General features: G+C 37.2%; 1 protein-coding gene across 2 annotated transcripts in view; it reads left to right on the top strand.

Moving 5' to 3' along the window:
- The window catches only part of CRB1 (crumbs cell polarity complex component 1), a 213,222-nt gene that overhangs the window by 56,500 nt on the left and 132,409 nt on the right, over positions 1-24,313 (top strand). For both annotated transcript variants that reach the window (XM_038541982.1, XM_038541983.1), the window contains exon 2: positions 14,236-14,817. In XM_038541982.1, coding sequence (XP_038397910.1) covers positions 14,236-14,817 — 582 coding nt within the window. The remainder of the gene's footprint in view (positions 1-14,235; positions 14,818-24,313) is intronic.

Genomic DNA, 24,313 nt, shown 5'->3' with positions numbered 1-24,313 from the left:
GGGAAGTTATTTAACATTCCTGCAGCTCACTTCTTATAAAATGGATATAATACCTCCAACCCCATAAGTTTTCTATAGGCATTAAATGAAACACTAAGGTTTACGCACTTATCTCCAGGAACTTATAGATTGGAGAGATTTGTATAATAGCAATAATAAAATTGAAAGATTATTCACTTTTGTTTCATTCTTTACTGAAAGCTTCATTCATTCATTCATTCATTCATTCATTCATTCGTTTGTTATTTATTTATGAGAGATACAGAAAGAGAAGCAGAGACATAGGCAGAGGGAGAAGCCGACTCCCAGCAGGAAGCCCAATGCAGAACTCGATTCCAGGACCCCGGGATCATGCCCTCAGCTGAAGGCAGATGCTCAACTACTGAGCCACCCTGGCATCCCTTGTTTCATTCTTATATGGTCCATACCATTTTGGTACACAGGGCAATGGGCTAACGTTTGAAGGGCTATTTTCAGTTATTATACCAATTATGTGTATTTTTTTGTTGTTGTTTAATTGTATATAATTTACTTACTAACATTCTGGTACAAATCTAATGGATAATATTAGAACTTTCAGGCCCCTTTTTACAATTAAAATATCATGTGGCTAAATTATTCTGTACAATGGTTTTATAATTAATGTTGAAATTATATTTGTTATCATTGATCACTTAAAAAAGTGATGGCTTCATAAAGTGGAAACTTTTTTCTTTTTATTTAGAATATTTTTAGCTTTACAGTGGGATTTTCAATTTGCTAGAGGCAAAGGAGCTTAGTAAAAATGTAAGTCTATTCCATAAGTAAAAGAGGTCATTGAAAAGTCTGTCATTACTAAAAGATACATGGATTATAATAAGGTCAGAGAGTCTAGGCTTGATTAGCTCTAAATGAATTTAATGTCAAAGGAACATAATTAGACCCTTATTAACATTTTCAATGATTGACATTTAGTAAAAATGACCTTCACAATTTGCATTATTTAGTTATGTTGTAAGGATGACAAAGGGCAGGGCATCTTCTCTGAGCTAAGTGTGCGTGGTTGCAGTGTGCATTTGGTCCATCACTCCAACCCTAAGGACAAACACCAGATCCAATCTTGACCCAGGGCTTAGGCATGTGGCCTATGTAGATGAAGACCCAGAAGGTTTGATTCTCATGGGAAAGCTTTGAAAGTAAAAGAAATCTTTAGAGAAGCAGGCCCCTGATTTCATCAGTGATAATGTTGATGAACAGAAGCTTTATGTAAAAGCACCTAGCAAAATGGTGGTCTTGTAGATTGGATTTAAAATATTTTCGTGGAAAAGTTTCTCAATAAGTTCATGGACTCTACAGAGGAGATAATAGAAGAAAGACGTTGAGATACAGGTGACACCGATGAAATTTGTCCACAGTCTTTTCAACTGGATCAGGGAAGTCATGTTTCAGAGTTTGCATGTGACTTAACTGTGATAAATATACAGTTGTCAATATTGGGCTCCTGCCTGGATTAGGAGACAAGATTCTCAGACAATGTATACTAACAACAAACTTGTATTTCCTGGAACTACAAAAAACTAAACACTCTCTTCACAATATTCTATAATCTCATTTTCCTTGGATTTATTCTTTTATTAGCATGCACCAACAAAGCATCAAATAGGTACATGGTACTTTGCTAGAAAATAGAAGGTCCCAACCATTGGACCCTGCATTGAAAGGAAATAATATTGATTAAATAATTACTTTAGACTTTTACAAGGAACTTATGTATCTTTTTTTATTCCTCATGATAATAACAATAATGATAATAATAATAATGGCTACTAATATTCACTCTGTGCCAAGTACTATTAAGCATTTTATGTACATGAACTAGTTTAATCTCCACGATAGACCTATGAGGTAGGTATCATTCTTACAGAAATGGAAACTGAGGTGCAGAAAAGTTAAGTATCTTAATAAAACCCATAGAGTTAGGAAGTGGCAGAGCCTAGGTTCAAACCCTGGCTCCAAAGTCCAGCTCTTAAGCACTATGCATGTCCTTCCCAAATGAGGAAACTGAGGCCCAGTTTTGCTAAAACCACAGATATAGCAAATAGCAGAACTAAAATTTAAACCTCTATCTGTGTGACCGTAAAAGTATACTCTTGACATTACATGAAACTGGCCTCTGTTTAGTATTGAAGTCCACTCTAAGAAAACGATTGCCTGATTTTTCAGAGGCCATAGGAAAGCAAAGCAAAGGAAAGGTCTTATAGAGCTCATCAACTTATTTTTACTGTTCCATGTGGATCCCGTCACATCATACATCAAAGTCAGTGATTTATCTGATGATTTGCTTGATTTTATCAAAAGAGGTGAAAGTTAAGAACTTCACAGCAAGGCTTAAATGAGAATTCAAGTTTTCTTCCTCATTCATTTATTATTCAATGTGTGAGCCATTTTGGCTACATCCTGAATAAAGATGTGCCCCTCCTGCACTCATTTCTCCCGCTACCCGGCCCCAAACCCAGGATGAAATTTTATTCTCTGAAGAAAGTCTGGCCAAAGAAAACTCAACAAGCCACTTTCCTCTTTTAAACTGAAATTCTTAGATCTGGAAATTTCTACTCTATCTCCAGTAGTATTGTTTATCCCATCTATCTTAACGACTCATTATGGATGTGATTTAAAACCTAGAAGGCACCAAGTATTTGCAGTTTCAAATCCGAACTATGATTGAAAATGTTAGGTGATTCACCCAAATGTCAAGAGTCCTCCAATCAAATTTCTACAGGGAATTGAGAAGAGAGTAAATCTTGAATAAAGAATAAATTTTTCTTTGACAGCTCAATTAAGTCCCCTTTTTTAAGGCAATGGTGTTTCAATTTATAGAAATCAATTGTGGCTTTTGCAAAGTAGTTTAATAAAATATATAAAACTGTATTCTAAAAAACATCAAGGATATAAACAAAAAGCCTATGTAAAGACACGAGTTTGTTGTTTTAACAAAAGCAAATCAGGGATCCCTGGGTGGCTCAGCGGTTTAGCACTTGCCTCCGGCCCAGGATGTGATCCTGGGGTCCTGGGATCGAGTCCTGCGTCGGGCTCCCTGCATGGAGCCTGCTTCTCCCTCTGCCTGTGTGTCTGCCTCTCTCTCTCTCTCTTCTATCTGTCTCTCATGAATTAATAAATAAAATCTTTTTTAAAATAGCAAATCAAAAGTGAAATAAAGTAAAAACAACTCATTAGTGAATGTTTATTTATTAATTCATCTGTAGGAAAAGATCTTTTATGTGGAAGAATATCAGAAACCATTCAGTAGCTGCTGCTGGAAATATCAAATTTTTATTCACAATTCCTCCATTCCTTTCCCATTTTTATTTAAATGAAATTAGATTAAATGTATATCAACATAGAAAAAAAAACCCTGTGCCTTTGCATGTTTAAAACATCACTCCATACCACAGCTAGCATATCCTTCTCCCAATCCCATCATCTGCTTCCCCAAGTCCCTCCTCATCTCTCGTAGTTTGAGGAAAAAACACAATAAAATTTGCGTCCCAGAGCAATGAGAGCAAACGGCTTTATTTGTACTGTTGGGAGTACGCTGATTAGTATTTAATCTAACTCACATGAAGTGTATTGAAAATTGCCATTTTAATTCGATATGAGCTTTAACAATTGTTTCTTCCATCCCTTCTGCTGACAGAGGATAGATTTGACTTTTAAGGTTAGTATCAATAAAAATGAGAGAGATGGAGGTAGTTAGAGAATTATATGGGGAGAATTAGGTTAGTAAATCCCAAGAAAAGGGTAGGGATAGTTGTGATAAGAAGGTATTTTAAAACATGGAAAAAAACAAAACACAAACCCAACATGCTTGTGTATGTGTGCATGGGTGTACACATGCATATGTAAGGTTTATACATCAAGGGAAACCTTTAAGGTAAGGATTTTGGCAATTAATACCCTAGAAATATTCATTGAGCATTTGTTGTGCATAAACAGGCACTGGGGAGAGCACAAATATAGAGCTGATCTTCTGAGCAGTGAAAGCCTTTCACAATTCTCACTTCATGCCATATTTCTCTGAGCCAACATTTTAAGTGGTATTCAAAATACAGAGTGAGATGTTAAATATTTTCTTGTGGAAACCGAATCCTGGAGAACAGAATTTTTCTGGTTGACATTTATCTTCATTTGATCCTAAGTGTGGGTACTTTATGGGAAAAATGTCTTTGGTGTGTTGAATTAGCTCATCAACAGGCTTCCTATATAAGGATGTACTTGGGCTTATTATCCAAAATAAATTTCCTGCAGTGAAAATGTGTTAGTGGATTGTACTCTTTTTTGGGGGAGGGGGTTGTTACTGTTATTGCTATTGCTATATTTTGTACTTATCTAGTAAATTTTGTACTAAGAATGCAAAATTATCTCTAAACATCCTACAACAATAAGAGCTAACATTTATTGAGCACTTAGGATATGTCCATCAACCATTTAAATCTAGTGGTATAATCCTTGAGAAAAGCCTAAGAAGTAGGTTTTATTATTATTTTTATTTATTTATTTATTTATTTATTTATTTATTTATTTATTTATTTAGCAGCTGAGAAAACAGGCTGTGAATGGCAGGGCAAGACTTGGTATAAGTGTGCTTTACTTTAGGGACTTTGGTCCTCCCCACTATACTGTCCTCTCATCCACTGTGGCAGATCGCTCATGGTTGGCTAATATAAAAGTTACCCAAAATATTGATAAAAAAAACCCTGACAAGAATTTCAAATTCTTGACTGATGATTTTTAAATCAGAGAGTTACTCACCTGTTTCATAGGTAAGTGCATTAAAACCGTCAAGGACAAAGGAACAAATACTGTTTATAATAATCTCTGGGAAACTAAAATGCTCTTCTCTGAAATCACCTTGCAGTGTTTCTTTGCTCTGAATAAATATATTCCACCCTCTAACTGAGCGAAATACCACTATGGCTGTTTTCCAGGTACACTGAATTATTAGAAAATACACCTGCACGTATACATACACACACAAAATAAATATGTTAAATTCTTGGGCATTCATCTTCTTTGAAACTGGCCAAATTAGTTTTCACTTCTCTGAAAAATATTGGTATGCATACAAACATGTAAATATCTGATGAAAGTAAGTACATAGTGTGTATATACACGTTTGCACCTATATAGGCCCTAACAGTACCCAAAGAGCAAATACAATAAGAATTTCAAAAACCATAGAAAATATTTTGTTTTCCCCTGGACAGAGATTTTCAAATTGCTATTCTCAGCCCCTAGGGCTCCTTGGAGGTATCTCCTTAAAGGGCAGGAAGCCACTTGAATGGGCGGCAGGGTTTCCTTCCCTTCTTTCACCTGAGCTGGTCCATATTCCGATATTGTATTTTGGGATTATTCATGAGATTTTGCTTGAAGGAGTACTGCTGTACTTACAGAAAGAAAAGAAAAAGTCTGAAACCCACAGTTCTAGAACTTCTTATAATATCCAGTAGGTGGCAAACTTTACTGCAAGGAAACAATTTGGTGGCCTGTATAACTTGGTCTGAAAGTGTCCATTACACTTCATAACCAGCAAAGTTTCTTGCTTTGGATCTAAGTCTCAAATGGAAGCTGGAAGTAAAATTCTCAATGGTCTTTTCCCTTGGAATTAAATTACTCCAATTATAGTTTTAAGTAGTCCTATAAGGTTTTGTGTGTGTTGTGTCCATGTACATTTTGTTCTAAAGGTGTTATTCCTATGAAAATTACTTTACTGTCAACCGAGTGTTTGAACAATATACCAGGTATAATATAATAATATAAATGACAGATTTTTTCCATTAGGTGCACAAAAATGGAAAAATTACAACCCTTACTTCACGACATCATTGGTTAGTACATAGTTTGCTTTTATTTCTTTAGTGGCTATTCAGTTGTTTTTCTTTAAAGATTTATTTATTTATTTGAGAAAAAGTGCGAGGGAACAAGCATGAGCAGGAGGTGGGGCAGAGGAACAGGGAGAGAGAATCTCCAGCAGACTCTCCACGGGGCTGACCCCAGTACCCTGAGGTCATTCCCTGAGCCGAGATCAAGAGTCAGACACCTAACCGAGTCACCCAAGTGTCCCTAGTTATTTTTAAAAATGCGATAAATTGCGATTCATTTATATGTTTGAGAAATATAATTTTCTTTTTGAGAGGCAACTGTCTTTGCTTATTCACCATAGTCAGTTAATAATGTATAGGTCATGGGCTACATGCATTTCCAAGAGGGCCAGTTAGCATCTTGCTTATGGACGCACAATAAACCCAGGAAGCAAAGGTGCAAATGGTGCCAATATTTATTTATTCAGCAATTTATTCAGTAGTACTATAATTTATTCAGTAATACTATAAAAGTCTCTAAAGGTTATAAGGGAAACAATAGTCTCCTTTTCACCATGGCCATTCCTCCTTTTTACTCCTACTTTGCACTCCCCAGAAGCAACTACTTAAAACTCTCAGTTATTTCCTACTGTTTTTATTTACATATGTGTAAATAATAGGCTGAGTTTTTCTCTCATTTTATTTTATTATTTATTTATCTATCTATTTATTTATTTAGAGCATGGGAGGCAGCAGGGGGTAGGGGGTGAGCAAAGACAGAGGGAGAGAATCTTAAGCAGGCTCCATACTCAGGGTGGAGTCCGAGGTGAGGCTCCATCTCCCAACCCTGAGATCATGACCTGAACCAAAATCAAGGGTCAGAAACTTAACCAACTGAGCCACCAGGCTCCCCTCCCCACCAGGCATCAACTCTTGGAACTTTCTAGGGTAAAAGTAGATTTAATTTTCCTGCAGTTCTCAAAAAAAAATAAATAAAATAAATAAATAATTTTCCTGCAGTTCTCAACCACACACACCCACAGCCCCCAGCACACATGCAACTCTACTGTTTTACCTAAATTATTATATTATGATCATTATTGCTATCATAAAGAACTCTGCAACTACATAGTATATTACATAGTATATTACGATTTCATTTCCCCTCTTGCACAGTATTTTCCCTAGAATTAATACTAGTAAGGGTTTAAAAAGCTTGTTCTGTTTAGTTTTCCATTACCTCTCTTCTATATACGTACTCTGCATTTTTCTTCTCAGAGCTCCACCTTCTCTCTGCTCTCAGTACTGGTTAATCTCTATGCTGGTAGCATATGTATAGTCCAGGGAGCAATTTTGGGTAAAATGTCTTGCTTTTTTTTTATTTATTAGATCCCTTGTATGTTAGGTTTCATGTCTCTCATCTTCTTGGTTACACTCACTTTCATGGAGCATACCTTCCTGAAAGGTGAGCGTGGAAGTTGAAAATTTAAATTTCTGAATCTCCTTCCTCTCCTTACTGTCTTCACCCCTCCCCCATTTCCTTTCTTCTCTTATTTTGAAACTCTTCGCCTGATCCTTTATTCCCCTACTTTCTACCTCTCATTTCCAATGTCTTAGTATTTTTCTTTTGAGCCTGGTAGATTTTCCTCAACATTATCTTTCAATACTCAACTGAATTTTTTATTTCTATCACTGTATCTTAAATTTTTTTAAAATTTTTATTTATTTATGATAGTCACACAGAGAGAGAGAGAGAGGCAGAGACACAGGCAGAGGGAGAAGCAGGCTCCATGCACCGGGAACCAGACGTGGAATTCAATCCTGGGTCTCCAGGATTGCGCCCTGGGCCAAAGGCAGGAGCCAAACCGCTGCGCCACCCAGGGATCCCCTGTATCTTAAATTTTATAGACCTCTTTTGTACTCTAGAAGTTTATTTTAATAATCACCTATACTTTTTCCATTGCTGCACTATCCTTTCTTAATTCTGAGTATATTAATTCTCAAATTTTCATAAATTGTTGTCTATTCCTTGAATCGTTTGTCTCTTCCAGTTAATAAAAAAAACTCTTGTGTGTGTGAGTTTTGGTCTTAATGTTTTATCTTAGAAGTTTTTGGGATGCCTGGGTGGCTCAATGGTTGAGCATCTGCCTTCGGCTCAGGGCATGATCCCTGTGTCCTGGGATTGAGTCCCACATCAGGCTCCTTGCTTCTCCCTCTGCCTATGTCTCTGCCTCTCTCTTTCTGTATGTCTCTCATGAATAAATAAATAAAATCTTTAAAAAAAGATTATCTTAGAGGTTTTCCTTCATGTGTTAATATTATACAATCTGTTCATATTAAAGAGGTACTGTTGATTCTTCAGCTGAAGATACGTATAAGATATGGGGATGTTTGTTTATAATTATTCTTTAGATTATAATAGTAATATAATTTAAAGTATAATTAATGAACAGTAATGCCCTATATGCCTATATATATTTCATATATACTCTTGTGTTTGCTTAAAAAGAGCTATTTAAAAGCACTTTTTATTTCATGTCTCAGAGCTTTCTAGCTTATTAGGATTTATTCTTGAGCGATTAGGCCAGTGCATTTCAATGAGTGACAGCCAATATCAGCATTTGTAAGTATTTTCTCTCAGGCTGGTCAAGAGGAATAATTGTTTCCTGCATGGGGAGTAAATCTGGCTGCCGGCATTTTTTAGAACTGAATTGAAAATGAGGTTGAGGAGTGTCTCACAATTCTTTGTGTAGATATTCACTTCATCCTCTCATTTTCAGAGCAGACCCGGCCACTCCCACACCACCACTACTTGTGTCTATGTCTTTGAATCGCCTTCATGGGGGAAGGGCAGTTATGTAGTTTCCTGGGGTGGAAGAAGGGAGATGAGAATCTAACTCTGCTTTTGGTAAGTTTTCCAAACAACCTTTCTCCATTTTCAGCACCACTTGGGTACCTGGAGCCTCTAACTGGGGGCTTCTATGACATAAACTGGCTTGCTTCTAAGGTTTCTTTCCCCTGTAAGAAAGGGGTTTTGCTAATTCTGGTAAGCTAAGTCTATCACAACTGACCCATGTGCAGTCTAGCTTCCATTTATGTATGAGTGTATGTATATGGGTATTTATTGCTGTCTCCTCAACCTCTCTCCTGGCTCTTGTGAGTCTGACAATTGAATTCCTCTTTGTCCTTTTTTTTCTAGGAGTTTTTTTGTCTAATTTATTGAGGTATAATTTACATACAATAAAATTAACCCAATTTCCATGGCAAACACATATGGTCAATAGCTATTACCACAATCATGACACAGAATATTTCCATGAAACTCCTTCATGCCCCTTTACAGTTAGTTCCCTTCATCTGGTGAGCTGTTTTCCATCATTATAACTTTGCCTTCTCTAGAACATCATAAAATTGAATCATACAACTGATAGTCTTTGTGTCTGGTTTCTCTTACTTAATATAATACTTTAAAGATTTCTCCATATTGTTCACTGGGTCAATAATTTGCCCATTTTATTCCTGAGTAGTACTCCAATGTGTGATATGTTAAAATTTATTTCCCAGCTGATGGGCATTTGGATTTTTTCCAGTGTTTGGCATTATGAATAAAGCCATGAATTTTGCAAGCATGTTTTTGTGTGGATATTATGTTTTCATTTCCTTGGGGGATATATTTAGGAGTGGATTTGCTGAATAAGTGTATGTCTAAATTAATAAGATACTTGGAAACTGTTTTCCAAGGTGGCTGCGCCATTTTGCATTCCCACCAGCCATGTATGAGATATATGACTGACATAGCTGTACAACAACAGTAAAAGTAGTCTCATAAGGTATGATGCATTACTAAAGATAAAAAGGATATTTTATGAATATTTGAGGGTCAAACCAGCAGGACGATGTAACCATTTTAAATTTCTATGAACATAGAACATAGCTTCAGAATATAGAAGTGAAAATTGTCAGAACTAAAAAAGAAATAGGAAATTCATATTCACTATAGGAGATTTCAGTGCATTAATCTCAGTGAAGAGAAATAGTAGAAAAATCCCCAATGCTATAGAATTTCTGAATAATACAGTTAACAATTTGATATAATTGATTTTTATGGATTTTCCATAGGTCAAAGAAGAAATCACCATGAAAATTAGGAAATATTTTTATTTGAATGATATTGAAAATAAATTTATAGGAAATGCAGTAAAACTGTGCTTACAATAGAAATTTTAGTCCTAAATTAATAAATTAGAAATACATGAAAAAGTAAATAGCAATTAAACTCAGAGCAAGTCGAATTAAGAAAAAGGCAGAAGCAGAAACCTAAGATAGAAAACAAGGAGAAACTATACAGTCAAAGGCCAATATATGAAAACACTAATACAACTGGTAAAACACAGGCAAGAATTATTGGTGAGGGTATGAAGGAGACTTCCTGTCAATATCTTGTATTGCTAATTTTTGTCATTTGACCATTCTAGTGGCCATTCTAGATATTGTTTTTAGTTTCAGTTTCTCTAATAATAAATGATGTTGAGCATTTTTAAATATGCTTATTTGCTGTCTCTTTATGTCTTTCATGGAATTTTGGAAAGAACAGAATTAAACATTCATGTGCATATCATCATATTTACATAAGAAACTCTACCCAATAAGTATCCTAACTCCTAAAATAATGCAGTAAAAAGAAATGGACTTTAGAGTCAGACAAATCAGAAGTTTAAATCCTACCTCTCTTTGACACTATGCAAATGACTTAGTCCTTATAAAATTTGGCTTTCCATCTGTAAAGGGCTTTACCAAATATTATAAGAAATCCATTTTAAAAGTTGTATTGGAAGGGCATTGGGAATAAATGCTAATTTCCTTTGCTGTCTTTCTACACAAATGCTTCATTTCTTTTTTTTTTTTTTAAGATTTTATTTATTTATCCATGAGAAACACACAGAGAGAGGCAGAAACACAGGCAGAGGAAGAAGCAGGCTTCATGCAAGGAGCCCAATGCCAGACTCGATCCCTGATCCCAGGATCAGGCCCTAAGCCAAAGGCAGATGCTTAACTGCTGAGCCACCCAGGCATCCCCAAATACTACATTTCATGGCTTAAATGATAATGCTTGATTATTAAAGGAAGGAAAAAAATCACCATCACTAACAAAACAAAAATAAATGGAAAACCTAAATTCATAAATACCCTTGATAGTGGAGTTAAGAGGGCAGCTACAGTATTTAATTGAATTTTTTCAGGTTGGACACAGGAACTTTAAATGCTTCCAAAAGTTAAAACTTATTAAATAAAGACCTACAAATGACCAGCAGACACACGAAAAAATGCTCAACATCACTCAGCATCAAGAAAATACAAATCAAAATCACAATGACATACCAGTTCACACCAGTCAGAATGGCTAAAATTAACAAGTCAGGAAATGACAGATGTTGGTGAGGATGCAGAGAAAGGGGAAGTCACTGTTGGGAATGTAAGCTGGTGCAGCCACTCTGGAAAACGGTCTGATGTTTACTCAAAAAGTTGAAAATAGAGCTACCCTACAACCAAGTAATTGCACTACTAGGTATTTACCCCAAAGATACAAATGTAGTGATCCAAAGGGGAGCCTTCACTCCAATGTTATATCCAAAATAGCCAAACTATAGAAAGATCACAGGTATCCATCAACAGTTGAATGTGTAAAGATGTGGGAGATATCCAGATATAGATATAGATACAGATATAGATAGATATAGATAAATTTATATATTTATATATTTAATGGAAATAATTATATTTTCCATTGGTTATTATATATATATTTAATAATATATATATAAACTCCAACATATATATATATACACATATATATACACATATATATATGTATATATATAGGAGTATTACTGAGCCATTGAAAAGATTGAAATCTTGCCATTTGCAATGACATGGATGGAACTAGAGGATATTAAACTAAGCGAAATAAGTCAATCAGAGAAAGACAATTATCATATGATCTCCCTCATATGTAGAATTTAAGAAACAAAACAGAGGAACATAGGGGAAGAAAGGAAAAAATAAAACAAGATGAAGTCAGAGAAGGAGACAAACCATAAGAGACTCTTAATCATAGGAAACAACTGAGGGTCACTTACTGGGTGATGGACATTAAGGAGGGCATGTGATGTGATGAGTACTGGGTGTTATATAAGACTGCTGAATCACTGACCTCTACCTCTGAAACTAATAATGCATTATATGTTAATTAAATTGAATTTAAATTAAAATAAATAAATATTTCTTTATATCCTCCCCATTTTTTCTGTCCCACATCCTCTCATGTTTTTCTTATTATTGACAGAGAATGTCAATACCCCTCATGCTTTAGTTCTCTCTTTTGCAGATAATATCCTTCCTTCACTTGCATTCACCAACAAAGTCATCTCAAGTGCCTTTTCTTCAACGAGGCTTTCCCTGGTACACTTTCCCTGGCCCCTGTGATTACACAGCACCCTTTCATGTTTCTGTTGTGACATTTTCCCCCTTCCTTCCCATAAGTATGTACTGAGCACCTGCGACGTGACAGGTAATATTGTAGACCCTGGAAATACAGAGAGACAAGGTCTCCTCCTTTTCTCCATGGAGCTAACATTCTAATGAAGAAAACAGAAAACAAACACACACACACAAAGGAATAACAGCATGTATAGCATAGCAAACAAAACAATAAAATTTAGAAAAAGAGTTTAGAATTTAGAAAGCTCTCAGGAAGTGACACTAAGACATCACATTTGAAGATGTGATAGGAAAGCCAGCATCTGAAAAAAACAAAAACAAAAACACAAAAGTATAAGAATGATTAGTTGAATTTTTCTCAAGGAGGTAGAAAACATTTGCTCTCCGATCAACCCTCTAGAGGAAAATTGTTGGCTGCCAGAAAGACCCCATAAGAAGATAATTATAAAAATCTTCATGCTCTGATATGATGTACCAAGTAGTCATTTCTTTTCAGTATCTCTGCATCGCCCTGTTGGTGGCCACACCATGTTATGAGAGCCACTTCTCTTTTTGCGGGAAGAGAGGGAAAAGATTTATCATTACATATTTCTCAAAGTTTACACACTATTTTCTCCTGGCAACAGTTGATTTATGTCTCATGTCCTAAGAGCAAGCTCTCCATTTTGTACCTTTTTTTATTACAAGCTTGTACCGTTGCCGGCTACTATATTTGTGAGCAATATTGTGAGAAAGGAAGTAAAAATAAGAGAATGATATAGTAGATGAATCCACATGCAAGACAGTGTTTTGTGGGATAATACAATTGAGTTGACAAACCATAAACCTTCTCTGTGATTAAGAACATACCAATGCTGTGATCATAATACATGTATATTTGGTGAAAACTTCTACACATACACATATCTAATGAGTATGGCAAAAAATTAAAGAATTGTTGTTTTTCCTTTGGTTATTATCCCAATTAGTGCTTCAAAAATGGATGTCTAGAACAGAGATGCTTTAAGAAAAGCAAAAGTCCATAAACTTTACTACATCTATTTCCTCGCAGAGGGATTTAATTTGTCATCTGTAAGATGTGCATAATAACACCGTGTTGCTGTGCAGATCAGAAATCATTTATGTGAAATATCTGGCAAGCTTGGTGCAAAGAGTAGGGCTTCAACAAATAGTTGGTCTTTTATTTTGTTTTAATATTTTCATTTCTTTATGCTTTTATTCTTATTTTTTAAAGATTTTACTTATTAATTCATGAGAGACACACACAGGGGTGGGGGTGGCAGAGACACAGGCAGAAGGAGAAGTAGGCTCCGCGCAGGGAGCCCAACGTGGGACTCGATCCCAGGTCTCCATGATCACACCATGGACTGAAGGTGGCACTAAACCACTGAGCCACCAGGGCTGCCCTATGCTTTTCTTTTTAGAACAAAATGATCATTGTGATAAAGCAGGTAAACCAAGTTGTAACATTCACTTAAATATTGGTTTCAGTTAGACTATATTCAGAGACAATTTTGTGCCTTATTTCCCAGTATACTCCAAAATCCTCCATGAGAGGATGTGAATTTCAAAAGCGTGTGTGTATAGGACAATTTAACAGTTGCTTCAATTCACCCCCATTGCTCAACGGCACTTGACCTGGAGAAAGGGACGTGGAGAAGCAAAGGATCTCGAACCAGCTATTTTTGTTTCTTATTAGTAATGATATGGAAAGATTTGACAAATCATTATTAATGAAAAACCTCATTAGACATTATTTGACAAAACTCATCCAAAGAATGCAGCCAACTGTTTTTCATTAATGAGTTTGAGATGGCGTAGGAGCAGAAAGACGATCTTTAATTTTATCCTTAGCCATTTATTTGTAAACTTCATCTTGGTATTTTTTATTTCCTTGTAGATTCCTTTTGCAATAAAAATGACACCAGGTGCCTCTCAAATTCTTGCCCAAACAATTCAACATGCGATGATTCTTCAAAAGACAACAATTGCCATTGTTCAGATGCAGCCATTCATGTGGACAAAGACTGTGACAACATGAGGAATCCATGCTTCTCCAATCCTTGTCAAGGAAATGCCACTTGTGTGAACAACCCAGGAGAAAGGAGCTTTCTCTGCAAATGTCCCCCTGGTTTTAGTGGGACAACCTGTGAAACCGCCATTGTTTACTGCGGCATAAACCCCTGTCAACACGGAGGTATTTGCCATCAGGACCCTGTACATCCTATCTGCGTCTGCCCTGATGGATATTTTGGAAGATTCTGTGAAAACGATCTTGATGAGTGTGCTTCCAGCCCCTGCCACAATGGGGCCATGTGCCAGGATGGAATCAATGGCTATTCCTGCTTCTGTGTCCCAGGATATCAAGGCAGGCTCTGTGACCTGGAAGTGGATGAATGTGTCTCAGATCCCTGTAAGAATGAAGCTACATGCCTCAATGAGATAGGAAGATACACTTGTATCTGTCCCCGTGATTATTCCGGTAAGTGTTATCTCATTGGAATACCAGAGGATGCAATTAGCTTTCCCTTTTTTTTTAATATGACAGAAGCAGAGGTGACTTCTTATGTCTCATCCAATTGCTTATGAAAATGGTCTTGGCAGGAATTAATCACTAGGTAGAAAGCTTCCTAAACCACCGAAAGTCCTCGGAGCCTGAGTGTTTGCCAACTGTCACTGTTGTTGTTCTAGATGGAGCCGTTACATTATTTAAATCTTATTTTCAGTCTAGAATTAGTGGGCTCTATGGGGCCTAGATTTCCAGGTCAAGGCCCTTCAAGTTTCCTCATGAGAAGATTTCTTTTGTCCTTGCTGAAGTGTGTCTGCAAATGCCCAAAGCCTGCCATGGCAGCCTCCTGGGAAGGCGGGCCATGAGATGGATAGATGTTAGGGGACTCTAAAGTGCAACCAACAGATCAGTGATAATAAGGCTGCATGGCAAATAAGATAAACCATAATTTTATTAATAAAGAAGTCACTTTTTAAAAAATAAATAAGTCACTTCTTGTTTAATTTCTTGGAAATAGCCAATAGTAGTACCTCATATCTACTAACAAAGTTTCTGTCGACGTGGTATGTTATTACAGAATTACAAGATGACCATTCCCCACTAAAAGGGTCATGCTATTTATTATCCTCATGCTCAGTCTCTGTGGTTCCCATCCTCCTAAACCAGTTACCCATTTTAATCACTTCTTCATGGTGACCATCTTTCTTGCATTGTTTTCCTTTTTGGATTCTTTACAGTAAGGGAACAACTCATGTAGTCTATGCTTTCTCACATTCATTCATTCTAACTTCTGCTCCCCACTTTCCTGTGCTTCCTGACTCACATCTTTGTGGCATTATTCACATTTTAATGCCACTATCCCCTTATCTCTTGCCACTTTTGTAACCTCCTGTGGTATCTGGCTTTCAGCTTACCTTCTTCTCTCAACCCTTTCACACTACTTTGTCTTGCCATTATTTTTCCAAACATGTTAATAAGCAATACAATCATTTGGAAAGTACTCCTCTTCAAAATTTATACCAGAACCCTCCAGTATCATCTGCTAATATTACCCGTTCTAGAAATATCTCTTTTATAAAGTAGCTATATCCCTAGCTGCTCCCTTTCCCTTGATCCCCACCTACAACCAATCTTCAAAATCCATTTGGACATCCAAGATGTCTTCCAATGAGCTCATCCACTCTGTTACCAATGCCTTGGCTCATGTTCTCCTCATTTTGTGTATGCTTACTATACCACCTCCTAGACTCTACCTCCAGCCTCAAGTTGTTCTGAACAGTGACTCTGAAATCATCCTTCTAAAATAGCTCTCACTGTACCATTCCTTCTGAAGAAACTTGAAAGCTTCCCAACACGCAGAATAATTTTAACTTCTCATGGAAAACCCTTCACAGTGTGTTCCTTACATATAAGCCATATCTCTATAACCTCTTCCCCCAAAGCATTCCATTTTCCTGAACTGTCCTCATTTTTTCTTCAAGTGGTTTCCCTCCCTCTGGGATGTCCTTCCTCAATTCAGTGTCTACTCTGTGAAGCTCTGGACTTTCAGTACTTCATTCACCTCACACCTCAAGAAGCATTTCTGATTTACTGTCTGCTGATATAATACTTTTAAGCTGTTATGGTAATTATTATTACTTCCGTAGTGGTTTGCATCTCTATTGAAGAACTCTGTCCTGTTCTTCAGATAAATGTATTTTTGTCTCCTCCCACTGAAGTATTAGTTCCTAAAGGACAGAAGTCACGTCTCATATTTATACATCCATACATCAATATTTTGGGGTATTTATTATATGTCAGTCGTTGTATTAAGAAGAAGCACTGTTCCCAAGGTATAATAAATAATGGCTGCTTAATAAACCATTTCTGAATTGTTCTAATTGTCTGAATTGTTTTCATATATTTCTTGGCACCTTTTGTTGGTAATGAAACTAAGGTAAATAGATTAACGTTTACCTTCTGGGTACATATGTTTTGATGGTAAAATGATGTGTTAAGTAGAAATTTATTTTATTGATTGCCTTTCATTACCAATACTAAGCTAAAAGTTATGAGGAACAGTGGCGAGGCTTTATGAAACAGTACTTAGTCGTGGAAATCTCCATATTTATATCCCAAATCCTCATATCCATTGTTGAAAATTGAGTTACAGCAATTTAAATTTCAGTTTTTAAAATTTTTGTGTAAACATAAGAAATAAGTTTTTGTGGGGCTGGTGTAGTATTGTTTTTGTTTATAATGGACACTTTTTAATAAAGAATTTATTTATTTATTTATTTATTTATTTATTTATTTATTTATTTGAGAGACGGAGAGAAAGTGGGCAAGAGAGAGAACACAAGCATGGTAAGGGGCAGAGGGAGAAGCAGGCACTTCACTGAGAGCCCAACTCGAACCCAGGACCCTGGGATCATGACCTGAGCCAAAGTCAGCAGCTTAACTAACTGGGCCACCGAGGCACCCTTATAACAGACACATTTAAAGACCACTATGGTTTATTAAGATAGTGTCTTCTATTTCCTGCTGCTAGTATGCTATTGCAAATGGTAACTAAAAGAAACACACATGAGATCAGAGAAATGTTTCAGCCACTTTCCCTATAGTGTTTTGAAATAGTCTTATGATTGCAAAACACAGCTTGAAAAATGATGTTTTACAATGTGTTCTTACTTTTTACATTTCAATTAATTGGATTATAATGAATCCTTTCAGTGGTATAAATTTAGGCATAAAAGATGTCAAGGGTATATTCCAAATGTAGTAAGGTACCTACATTATAAGGCACTTTACTCTACAATGAATTAATTTATACTGCGGATATATCATATTCCTATTGGGCCCAATGAAAATCAATGCTTTTTTCTCACCGTAACACTAGCTCAGAGCCCACAACGAGGACACTTCCCTTGCCCAAACCGTGGTATAATAGAGTTGTTCTTATTTGACTATGTTCCTCTCCTGTTTTCTAAGAAATCAGCTAAATTTTATTATTTTAGCTCTGCTGACATAAATGTAACTTGCTTACAGTTTAAATGACACCCATCAGGCAGTAAGAATCATGTCTGTTATTAGCTGGTTAGGGTTATTCGGACACAAAGGTGTGATTTTAGGCTTGATCACCAATCTCCACAAGTAAAATAGCCTGTATTCTGGGAGCTCATCAGTGGTTTCCAGCCCTGACTAGACATTAGCCATTAGCTAGAAAGATCTGAAACAAAGATGCTCAGATTCCACCTTCGGAGGGTCAAATTTAATGGACAATTCTAATGTATAGCTAAGGCTGGGAGCCAGAAATTAGATTTATGTGAACTTAATTTAGAAACTTTTCTTGCAATATCCCATCATTTAGACCCACAAGAAGGCTGGCCTACTTCAGTGCCGTCTCATGGCTACTAGTGCTTGTGGCAATTAATGAGAAACCCAAAGAAGGTCTATAGGACCAAGGCCAATTAATGAGAAACCCAGAGAAGGTCTCTAGGACCAAGGGAAAGGCCAGAGCTGGGAAGAGAAGAAAAAGACTATTAGTAATCAGCATGGATACATAGGTACTCTGGCTCAACCCAGACCTTCCAATGAATCCTGGAAACTATTACAATAACCTAGCTGCTGTGTGCTACATCCAAATTTAGAGGCTCATAAAGAACATGGCTTACAGGAAAAAGCCTGTGCTCCTCAGAGCAGCAAAGTAAGAAAACGTAATAAATTTTAAAAGACAGGGAGGTAGGAGAGGAAAAAGAGCAGTAGCAGACGGAGAGAGGGTTCCCACTGTGGGAATCCTGCTCTGTGCTCTCCGCTGTGCTTCCTAAGTGGTGATTCATGAACTCCAGAAATAGGCTCAGAGAGAGGCACTGAAGATGCTGGGGAGAATATGGAAGGCATAAGCAAAAACTCTACTTTAACCTGGAAGTACACAGCTGCAAACTTTTTTTAATGAAAAGAATATTCAGCCTTGAGCATGTGACTGCTTTTAGTTCAAGATTTTGCAATGTATCATTCTTTCACTGGGATCTTTCTTTAAAATGAGCAGATTGACAACTGAACATTTTCACTAATTTAAGATGCCTGTAATATGAGAAAAAAGGGGCTACAAGAGGATAGGGAAAAGGCAATTCGATGCATGATGAAGCAAAACAGTGTAGGCAAATATCTATTTCCTCTGTTAAAAAATGGGTTGTTGGCATAAAACAATCTTGTGGAAAATAAGAAAAAAACCACTTCGTCAAATTTACTTATTGACTGGAAGATGCATCTTTGTCTCGGAAATGAAAACATGGAAAAAAATTCATTTTATATTCAAGAAAAGGTGTTAGCATGTGGAGACTAGTGAGAACACTATTTAGCAGACTAGTTAGGTAGAAAGCCACTGCAATGCCAGGGGTAAGACATTAGGACCTGGCCTGGAGCACTAACTGTAAGGATGAAGGGGAAGGTGGGTATGGGCGTTCCTAAGAAAAAGACTCACTTGCCATTTATTAAAGCCAGGATATTCCCAAATGTATTGTATCCAAGAAAAGCTTAAAGTCTCTAATATGAAAGATAAGAATGCATTACAAGTTCAATTTCCATTTCCAACTGAATAAATGTATCTCTATCATTGGTTCTCAAAGTTTAGCCTGCATCAGACTCACCCAGAGAGCTTATGAAAATATAGTTTTTGATTTAGTGAATTTGTGGTGGGGCCTGTGCATTTTTTACAAGTTCCCATGTGATACTGCTGCTGCTGCTGCTGCTGCTGGTGGTATGGGAACCACACTTTGAGAAACCACTGATGCAGGCAATTACGTGGATTTTCATGTGACAATACAAAGTTGTGTGTGTGTGTGTGTGTGTGTGTAGTACTTATTGATAGTTCTGGATAAATGATATGAATGAAAATAGATATCTATTGAATTCATTCAGTCATTAATTTTGTCAAAATACATACTCACATATATATATTTATTGAGTTAGCTATTGTTACAGGTTCTGTGAATATAAGAACAAAGAAAAGTGATGAAAAAGTCCTCCTACATTCTAGAGAGAAGAGATAGACACGTATAAGATAAGTAATAAATAAAATATATGGCAGGTTATGTGGTGATAAAGACAGTGGATTAAAGTAAAAGTGAAACAAAATGGGGGAATTAGGAATTGAACTTTAGGTTGAATGACCAGAGAAGGTCTTACTAAGAAGGTGACACATGAATAAAGTTCTAGAGAGGTAAGAAAGGGAGTCAGGCAAATGTCTTGTGGAGTAGCATTCGAGGCAGAGGAACAGCAGATGCAAAGACCCTCAGGTCAAGAGCACTGAAATGTTTGAGAAGAAGCAATGAAGCTGATGTGCCTGGAGTGGAGTGAACAAGGCGAAGGAGACATAATAGACTATTGGGGCTTGTGGGCCATTGTAAGGACTTTGACTCTGCTCTTAATAAAATGAGAAGTTGTTGTATAGTTTTGAGCAGAGGATTGAAATAATTTGATTTACATTTTAAGAAAATCACCCGCCTGGTTATGTTGAGCATATTTTGAACCAGGTGTTTCGGTAGAACTGGGCGCCCAACAATACAAGAATCCAGGTCACTGGACTATTATTAAATAGGAAAAGACAAAAGAATAGTATCAAGTTTTAACAACAACATCATTTTTCCTCTTTTAAAATTTAAGATAAGAATCCACACCGAAGGTTCGTGGATCATGCCAACAAAATATGAGCGTACCTTTCCTGTCCTGCTCTCTATTGCCCTCTGGTGGGACTTCTAGATTATTCCTGACAGGTCTCTCCAGACTAGTTGGCGCAGCAGGGTGGTTTTCCTCACTAGTTCATATCAACCCCAGTGTCATACAGTCTATCACATGCACACCTGGAACTTCTTCTACCTCTCTGCATTACATGGTTACTCATTTATAATTTCCTATCAGAACTTCTTCTATTAATCATTTTTTAATGTTCTTTTCCGTATCTTCTCCAATAGTCCTCATCCATGCTGATGAAGAAGACTAACAGGTATGATGTCGCTAACTCTGATGCTGCCATTCCAGTGGCATTTATCAAAAGCATAATTTGAATTTCAGTCAATGTGGAGATTTGAATCTAGGCTTAATGTTCCATCCTTTCTAAATATATTTTTGATCAACTAAACCACACTTCTAATGTCATTTTTTATGACAAATCATACAGATAATTTAATGTTCATGAAAATAATGTGGGCAAATAAACATTATATCATAAAATATAAGCTTATTTCATGAGAAAAATTGCTATTAGCATTATGTTTACCACTATTACTGAAAGTTTTGTACTGATTACAAATTTAATACATAAATCATTTGATGAACTTAAATCAATTTATTGGGAATAAGTATTAATAGTCATTTATATAAAGATATGCAATATGGAAGACATGAGTTTAAAGAACATTTAGGGGATCCCCGGGTGGCTCAGCGGTTTAGCGCCGCCTTTAGCCCAGGGCCTGATCCTGGAGTACTGGGATTGAGTTCCATGTTGGGCTCCCTGCATGGAGCCTGCGTCTCCCTCTGCCTGTGTCTCTGCCTCTCTCTCTCTCTCTCTCTCTGTGTCTCTCATGAATAAATAAATAAAATATTTTTTTAAAAAAGAAAGAACATTTAAATATTGTTTTTGTGAGCAACTACCTAAATAGCTCACATTTTACTCACCACCTAATATGTATCCCCATAATAAATATATTTCACATCCAAAAGGTGAATAATATGCACCAGCCAAAAAAGAATATATGAATTTCACAGGTTGTATCTTCATATTCTCAAAGGAAAATGACTGTTTTTCTATATGTCCTTAATTATGAAATGGATCATTTTTTTGTGATGTCATATAAAAACCTTACACACTTGTTCAGCCATTTACTCAAAACTAGAGTCATGTGAAATCTTTTATGAAGAAATTAAGTTACTGGCTTTTGACAGATGTTTGTTGAATGAGTGAACAAAGTAACAAATATTATTCACTCAGCAAGTATTTATGACCTACTTGCATGTCACTGGACATTGTGGCAGGCCATGGAGACTTAAAGATGACCATGACAAAATTTATCCTGGACAAAATATTCAGTTTATTCTGGGAGGAGGTGTGCAGACAAAACTTACAGTCTCTCTCCTGATAGAATGCTGAGGAAGCACAAGGAAAGGAGCCCATGACACGGCTTAGGGTCAGGACGATCTTCATAGAAAACATGGCCTAAGAGCAGAGCAAAAATGCAGTTCTTTCAGGATGTTGAACTGAAACTTGGTTCCTCTGAATACATTTATTAATATTATTATTGTATGAGTAATAATGAGCTGAATAGCAAGGAGGGAAGGACTGCAGAGGTTTTAGAGAGGAGTGAATGTCTCATCTGTCATCTTTGCTTTGACAACTGGTTTGTCTACAAACTACTAGGTTAACCAGGTAGTTGTGGTTGGCATGCTCCATTTTAACCTTGCTGAGTACTTCTCGTAGTGACTTCCTAGCAATCAGTAGGGTGTACAGGCAGGTCTGAGTGAGGAGGGGATGAGCTAAAAAATATGTAGTAATATGAAACATGGGTGCAATGGAAAGACTGGGATGTGAAAGTAGAAGACAGAGCTTCCAGTCCCAACTTTGATGAGTTCTAGTGGTTTCTAGGGGTTTGATATTGGACAATAATTCTGAGCGTCTGTGTCCTCATTCTAACATACAGGCATAATATCACCTAACTCTCAGGGTCCTGGCGACAGTGAAATGATTTGCTGAAAGCTTTTCCATAACCTATGAAGCCATGAAAATGCTGGTTGCCACTAATTTAGTATCTTTAAATACTTTAAATGCTCCTTGAAATGCTCTAACATTTAACAATATTTACCTATACTCCTTACAGGAATCCTTTCCTCATACTGAATTGCTTTCTTTTTTGAATATATTAGAACCATACTCAGGGACAGATTAACTGAGGTCATAATCTCTGTGCTCTATTTACAAGTTTCAACTGGAAAAAATACAATATGTGTAGGCAAGAATTTAATTTCTGAAGCTGCCAGATAATAAAATGAAGGATTATAGAATGTGCTAGTACTGTAACATTTCAAATATGCAGGAGGAGTAACAATTATCCTAATGAACAAAAATCACAAGAAAGATAATTGTTATGAGTAAAACATTATAATCACAGAGGTGTGAAATGTATAGCATCGGCCTATTTCGCATAAAATGCAAATATCATAATTTTCCTATTATCCTCCCAAGAAACTCATAAGATTAAGCAAGGTAGAAACCACTGATAAAAGTAGAGCGTTTTTCAAACATAGCATCTTGGAGACTTTGAACTGGGTTACTCTGAATTAAAGTTTGTACATGTTTTACTAATTTTATATGTTAAAAAATATACATACACGTACACATTAAATAGAGGCAGTAGATCGAGGAAGGCACGCATATTAATTAGGAATGTAATATTTCAAAATCAGATGAGGCCTTCGCACATGTTACGATATTTATGATCGGAGTATAGTGGGAGGAAGAACATACAGATGGACTTAGGAAACAACATCTGGAGAAGAAGGAAGGAAGGAAGGAAGGAAGGAAGGAAGGAAGGAAGGAAGGTGGGTTTGTCCACACTGGGAGAGGCAGTAGGACATGGGGAAATAGAGAATTTCCGTACTCCTCAAAGTAGCATCAGATTCAAGAAAGCCCAAGAACAGGCTCCCTAGTCTCTGCTCTTAGGGCTAGCCGGCAGGAGCCAGACTTTGTGCCCCTAGAACTTGCTCTAGCCTCCCGTGATTTTTCTAGAAAGATGAGAATACCAAAAGAGCGTCAAGAACACTCTTCCACCTGCACCGATGATCAAAGGAGTGGACAGGAGGCCAAAGACCATCAGGATCAAGAACTCCAGGAAAAACCAAGGTTAAGGTTGACAGCAGAGGTTCCTGCAGTTGTGTCGCTCTGGGAAAACAAGATCTGTAGAAGCGAATATGATTCCCAGATCTCTGGTGACAAAATAAGAAAATCAATTAATTCATGAAGAAAACGGTACATGCTGCACTCGAGTGAGAGCCTTGGGGCACAGTACCAGAGACGGGGGCTCGAAGGTCGGGGACACTAGGCTCCACATGGCCAAGGGCGCCTAGTCCCCAGGGGCAGGTGTGGGGGGACCTGCTGGCATGCGGGCCTAGGGACCCCAGAGCCCCCCGGCATCCTGCCCACAGCAGTCCCTGCTCTGGGCTGAGCCCTGGCTCTGGGGAGGCCGGTGCCCTCCCTGAGCCCTTGCGGAGAGCCAGGCTTCTGCGCACGTCCAGCCTGCACCTGCACCAAGGACCTGACCTCCAGGAGCCCGGGAGCTCGGGAGCTCTGAAGACTTGCTTCGTGGCCCCAGGATGCCCCGGCATAAAAGACACCTGGGATCAGTATGTCTCCAAGAGGCCTGGGTCTGCACCAGGCAGCACGTTCAAGGGGGTCTGTGGCCAATTTGCAGCCACGACCTCCAAGTGAGTCACAGGGTTG

This window comes from Canis lupus, chromosome 7 (genome assembly GCF_011100685.1).
Source record: "Canis lupus familiaris isolate Mischka breed German Shepherd chromosome 7, alternate assembly UU_Cfam_GSD_1.0, whole genome shotgun sequence".
Lineage (NCBI taxonomy): Eukaryota > Metazoa > Chordata > Mammalia > Carnivora > Canidae > Canis > Canis lupus.
Note: the sequence above shows the minus strand (reverse complement) of the source record. Positions and strands in the feature narration are given on the sequence as shown.